Raw genomic sequence first — 6,000 nt, 5'->3', positions numbered from 1 at the left:
TTGACAGGGGATTTAGGAAATCAGTACCACTAGGTGCTTTTGAAACTCAGTCAGTCTTTGTTATAACACTTCATTAGTTCTTAACTCACTTGAGCCATTCAGGATATACAGTACTTTACTTTCCACTGTAAAAAAAGCTGTAAACTTAAATTCTGCTGTAAGCAGCTCAACTACACTACTACAGTCAAAGTATTGCTAGCTTCTACCACAGTTCTTCTGGCTTTGGTAGCACTTGAATATACCAGTTTAAAATGCCTCCAGTTTGAAAATGCTGTGTATTTGTACTGAAAATGTGTTATTACACGATGGGAGAGAGCTTTTGACTAGTAGTGTAATATTTGCACATTTCAGAGTAACAGCCGTGTTAGTCTGTATTTGCAAAAAGAAAAGGAGTACTTGTGGCACCTTAGAGACTAACCAATTTATTTGAGCATGAGCTTTTGTGAGTGAGCTGTAGCTCACGAAAGCTCATGCTCAAATAAATTGGTTAGTCTCTAAGGTGCCACAAGTACTCCTTTTCTATTTGCACATTGTATTTAAAAGCTAACTGGCCACTGAACTGCATATCCCAATTCATACCTCTTAGGGTATACTAACCTGACTACAGACTGAAGGTGATAACATTGTGCCAGTTTACATGGCCTAAATTAAGATTTCTTTGGTATTCTGAAGGAAAGAGGTTTTTTTTTTTGTTTGTTTGTTTTTTAAAAAAAGGCATAGATCTTGAAATTCCAGTCTGGCAAATTCCATGCTTAGGGCATGCAGTCTCAGGTGACTGCTTTAGCCCATTACCTTAAGAATATGGAAAAGTTACGCATGGAAGTTGCATATTATACATAAATCACTGAAAAGTATTTAACTTTGGTCACTTTCCCTAGTTTTATCTGCAAGGGCCCTTTCACAGATCAGAAAGAGGCATGATTAGACAAAATGTTCTTACACTGAAAGCTGCCTCACCCCCAATAAATTCACATGACAAAATGGACAAAATTTATTAGCAAAATATTTTGCAAAATTTAAAACTGAAGTTACACGATTGGTTGTAAACAAATGTACTAGACAGTCTTCCCATTCCCAATAAAATCATAATGACACATTAGGTCAAATTAGAGAGAAAAAAATTGTTTTTGCAAGACTTCCACAGGAAGATTTTGTACAAACCTGGCAGTGTTTGTCACTGGATCACACATGCTACCTAAACACCTGAAACATGTTCATTTTCTTAATTGTTCATGTGAGGTTCCCAAGTATGAAATTTTTAGGTATGCTACATCATGAAGTATGCTACCTGACATGTTACAACTCACTGAAAAGAAAAAAGATTTGAACCAGGCTTTGAGAAAAAAAAAAAATCAGCATAATCAAGTGTCACTATATGTAAAATGATGGCCTTACGAGATCAGCTGCTAGTCACGAGACATTTGGACCGCACTTTTAGAAGCCAATCACACTTCAAAATACACATTCTGAATTGGAGTCTTCAGAATCTTCTAGGACCTTGAACACTCCCACTTTTTCTTTTTCAACTGATTCAGACTTTTTCATTTGGTCTAAGAGAAAAACAAACAAAACTGAAGGTTAAACAGAATTGTGTAGTGTCTTACATTGGAAGTGGAACAGTGCAGAGAAAGAAGCTTGTGCCTCCTACTAGCAGATGCTGAATGAAATACACAGCATGCTGAGTATTAGGGCTTGGCTACACTTGCAAGTTAGAGCACATTAAAACAGTCCCAGGCATCCTAACTCCCGATGTGTCCATACTGGCAAGGCACGTAGAGCGCCTGGACTCTGCAGGTGGAGCGCTTCAGGTAATCCACCTTCACAAGAAGCATAAAGCTTGCTGCGTCCTGGCTGAAATGCCTGGCCATCAGTGTGAACGAGGCATTGCATTACTTCACTGTGATTGGCCTCCGAAAATGTCCCATAATCCCCTGAAGTCAAGTGGCCACTCTTCTCATTGTTTTGGAATCGGCTGCAGGAATGCAGATATCCTCTTTCAAAGCTCTGTTTCTGACAGCTGGCATGCTTATCTGCTCTTGGACAACGCAACCATTACTGTGGAATGATGCTTGCGGTGGGGGGGGGGGAAGGGGAGGGAAAGAGGGAGGCTGCTGCCTGAACTTACAAGACAGCATGCTAACACACTCTCAGCACACCCCAAACCACCTACACACAACATACTCCCTGTCACACTCTGCTCCACCCCTGCCCCATTTGAAAAGCACTTTGCAGCCACTTGCACACTGGGATAGCTACCACAATGCACTGCTCTTTGTGGCATTGCAAGGACTGCTAATGTGTTCATTTGCAGCTGACAGTGTAAACACAAGGCAGCGTTTTCCCTGCTGCAGTCTCCAAAGGCTGGTTTAACTCCCAGTGCTCTACATCTGCAAGTGTAGCCATGCCCTCAGTTGTCAACAGAGTTGGGCAGGAAATGGTTACCCCATCCCAAATCAGGAGGAAAACTAAAAAAATCTGAGACTTTTTTGGTTGAGGTCAATTGAAACATTTCATTTCAACAATTTCAAAATGTTTCATTTAACAGTCATTAAAAAAAACAACCTATAATTAGCGTGTGTTTCAAAACAAAAAGCTGTTTCAAGCCCCCCCCATGTTTTAAAAATGTCCTGTTTTGACAATTTTAAAGATTTTCGAAACAGGAAATTCATCAAAACAACCCCTCATTTCCCAGGAACAATTTCAGTTTTGATGAATTGGAATTTTCTGACCAAAAGAAGTTGTTAAGACTTCCTGACCAGCTCTAGTTGTCAATGTAGTAGTAGACAATGGTACTTCACATACATCCATTTTGTTTGAACAGAACACGGACATAAAATTTTATTAGAAATTTCTGTGGGGACCTTGCTCTTGGGCAAATAAAGGCATTGGCAATTCTCCTCTGCTTTTACATATAAAATATAAGGGAAAAATTCTATATATTTTACTGTCAAATAGGAAAAGAGGACCAAATTAGTTTTACTTACCAATAAGGTCACTTCTATCCAGCAGTAACTCTAGATCTTTGTCACTGATTACTTTCTCTCTGGATCCTTTAACCTCTCTATAGAAATAAGAGTATCTTAGTCTAAACACTAGTTTTCAACATTTTTCCACTCAAAGACACCCCCCACCGCCTTTCCATACCAGAATCCCCCAGGACCTCCCGTCCCATATAGCAGAGACCCACATCCCATTTAGCAATATCAGAAGAGCAGGGTAGTTGAGATCCTCAGATGCTTATTTGCATCTCCCAGGTCTAACAAAATGTGGAAGTTAACATACCTTTCATAGTCCCTGGATTTCAGTAATTCCATTAATTCCTTAGGATCCAAGCAACGCTTTGTTTGGATTAAACCAGATTTACCACCTTTAAACTGATCTATAAAAAGAGAAACTTTTCTTGAATATAAAGGCTGCCAAATTACCAATGAATTCTATAAACTGACATCTAATGTATGCTGTTAACCCAACACAGAAAGAGAGAGAAAGAACTATTCTTGGATATACTTGGATTTGTTGCCTAAACATATACCAAACATGCCCTAAATTGTGACGACTAAATTAAATAGTGAAAGTCAGAGCTGCATAAAAAGTTTTCATGTAGGCCTTTACTTTCTAATTGTGGCACGCAAAATTAAAAAAAAGGTTGCAACACACTGATTTGACATGCACACACACAGTGGAAAAGCTATTAGTTCTACTTACAGTAAAAACATTGCAAATAAAGTTAGATGGTGGATGCCGAAGTGTGTTCCGTTTGCAATGTTGCTGATTGAAACAAAGTGAGGAGTATTATCACTACAAGATAGAGAATAAATGAAAGATATCCTGTCCATTTTATTGGGGTGTATTTCGCTCAGTGAATTAGCTATAACTGTTTTGATTAACATTTTTAAAACAAAAACATTTCTTCAGACGAGAACATCCAGACACCTTTTTGTACCCAAATCTGGATGTTTTCCAATTCAGATCTGACTGTGGGAACAGAAGAGAAGTCTTCCAGACAACAGAATGTACTAGTGTTGTAAAAACAAGAGAGATAGGTTCAATCAAAGTATGACTGAAGATGAGACCTGGAAGGTTTAATGAAAGAGGGGTCATTTGGATCAGCTATCATGTCTATCAAGAAATGGTATAAGATTAGTTCTAATTGGCTATAGTTGAATGAGGTCAAAGCCAAGGACAACACAACACATGCCCAGAAGGCTTTGCAGCTTTCTGTTACCATTGGACTCACCCAACCTTGCCTGAACTTTTGTTACATTTACTGAAGCATCTGTCCATCCTCATCTCCCCATTATGCACTTCTTTCTTTCCTCAGTCACCTCTAAGATCTTGCTTTCAAATCCCACCACGGCACCCCACTAAGTTTTTGTTAATTCTCCCTGTAGTGCTTTAGTACTCAACATATGCTACAGGTTAACAATGTACTTCTCAGATGTAGAAAAAGTTGCATGAAATACTGAGAAACAGTATGTAACCATTTTAAAGACACACAATCAATGTATATACAGTGTGCAGAAGTAAGTTTACATGTATAACTTTACTTTGAGATTTCCTGACTTGAGATCTTAACCATAATCTTCTCTTAATGCAGCTTTTTTAAAGTGATGTTTCTTATGGGTTTTTTATTATATAGATAAAACAAAATGCATCAAGATCTGAAAGCTTTGCTGATTTGTAACCAATTCCAAATCTGGAGCTACTTCTATTTTACCCCTCAAATACCATCAAAGCACTGGTCCCATGCACATGACAAGGTTCACAAGAGAGAGTCCCTCTTCTGCAAACTTTAGGTGCTTTTCATAGATTTTTTTTTTTTTTTTAAAGGCTAGAAGGGACCATTAGATCTATAGTCTGACCTCGTGTAAAACAGGCTATAAAATGTCACCCAGTTTCCCCTGTACTGAGCTGCAAACCTTGTAATTTGCACCTGCTCCAGTGCATCTAAGTGGAGCTCCTTGTTGCAAGCTTTACATCAGCCCTCTGTAACAACTTCCAGGACCCCTTAGGTCAAAAGTCACTTTGGAAGAGACCCTGCTTAAAATCTAGTACTTAGTTACAGGGAAGAGCAAAGTTTAGCAAATTAATGGGAAGAAAAATATTTGCATTAATGCAATAGGTCAGACTACTCAGTTAACACATTCCATGCCATCTGTCTCCTCTCCTTTAGTACAGGACTTTACATTTATTAGTCCCAATCCCTCCCTCACCCCTGCTGCCTGAAGCCCTCATGTCTCTTATCTTTGTAGGTCATTTTACAGTTTTTCCTTTGTTTAAACTAAAATGGGTGGGGTAGTGTATCTGCAAATTGGATCAGTTGCATTTATACCAAAGAAATTCCTGAGAGATATGCTTTTTCTCCTATTTTAATAGGTCATAAAAGCCAAGAAATTTGCTGGCAGATACTAGAGCAGTAACCAGGGTGGGTTGAGAGGTAGCCGCCCAGGTGCAAAACCGCGGGGGCAGAAATATGGGGCAGTGTGGGTGGGGGATGTGGGGTCACTATGAAGAATGCCCCTCACATTTGAAAATGGTTGCCTTCTGGTTGCTTGGAAGCTAGTGGGAGCCATCCGGCCCGCTCTAGCCTTTCCCCTGAAGGAGTCCAGCCCCTGTCTCCAGAGCCCAGCTGCCATGAGATGCTCCCTGATGCACTCGCCCCGCCACCGCCCAGCCTAGAGGAGGGCAAGAGCAGTAGCACGCAAGTGCCTCTGGGAGCATCCCACGGCAGCTGGGCTCTGCGGACGGGTTGGACTCCTTCGAGGGAGAAACAAGAGCAGGCCGGGTGGCTTCTACCTGTTTCCAAGCAACCAGAAGGCAACCGTTTTCAAACTGTGGGGGGTTCTCTCCATAGTTTGAAAACCTCTGTGTTAAATGGAAGTCAGAAATCTGGGGGGGCCATATGCCCCCACATACCATCCCCCTCCTCCCACGCCACCCCATTTTTCTACATGGGTGGATGCCCTACTCTGTTTATGGCCCATATCACCATGATGTAAG

The 6,000-nt window shown here is 40.5% G+C and overlaps 1 protein-coding gene across 12 annotated transcripts in view; it reads right to left on the bottom strand.

Annotated features, from left to right (window-relative positions):
- Nucleotides 1-978: 978 nt before the first annotated feature.
- Nucleotides 979-6,000, bottom strand: part of HELLS (helicase, lymphoid specific) — a 45,981-nt gene continuing 40,959 nt past the window's right edge. For 11 of the 12 annotated variants that reach the window (XM_073352725.2, XM_073352735.1, XM_073352728.2 and 8 more), the window contains 3 exons: nucleotides 3,283-3,379; nucleotides 2,985-3,061; nucleotides 979-1,550 (listed from right to left, as the gene is read on the bottom strand). In XM_073352725.2, the coding sequence (XP_073208826.1) occupies nucleotides 1,453-1,550; nucleotides 2,985-3,061; nucleotides 3,283-3,379 (272 nt within the window). In that variant the 3' untranslated portion in view covers nucleotides 979-1,452. Of the gene's footprint in view, nucleotides 1,551-2,984; nucleotides 3,062-3,282; nucleotides 3,380-3,705; nucleotides 3,769-6,000 lie in introns of those variants that run through there. The other variant, XM_073352739.1, reaches the window with a different exon arrangement.

The sequence above is a fragment of the Lepidochelys kempii genome, chromosome 7 (assembly GCF_965140285.1).
Source record: "Lepidochelys kempii isolate rLepKem1 chromosome 7, rLepKem1.hap1, whole genome shotgun sequence".
NCBI lineage: Eukaryota > Metazoa > Chordata > Testudines > Cheloniidae > Lepidochelys > Lepidochelys kempii.
Note: the sequence above shows the minus strand (reverse complement) of the source record. Positions and strands in the feature narration are given on the sequence as shown.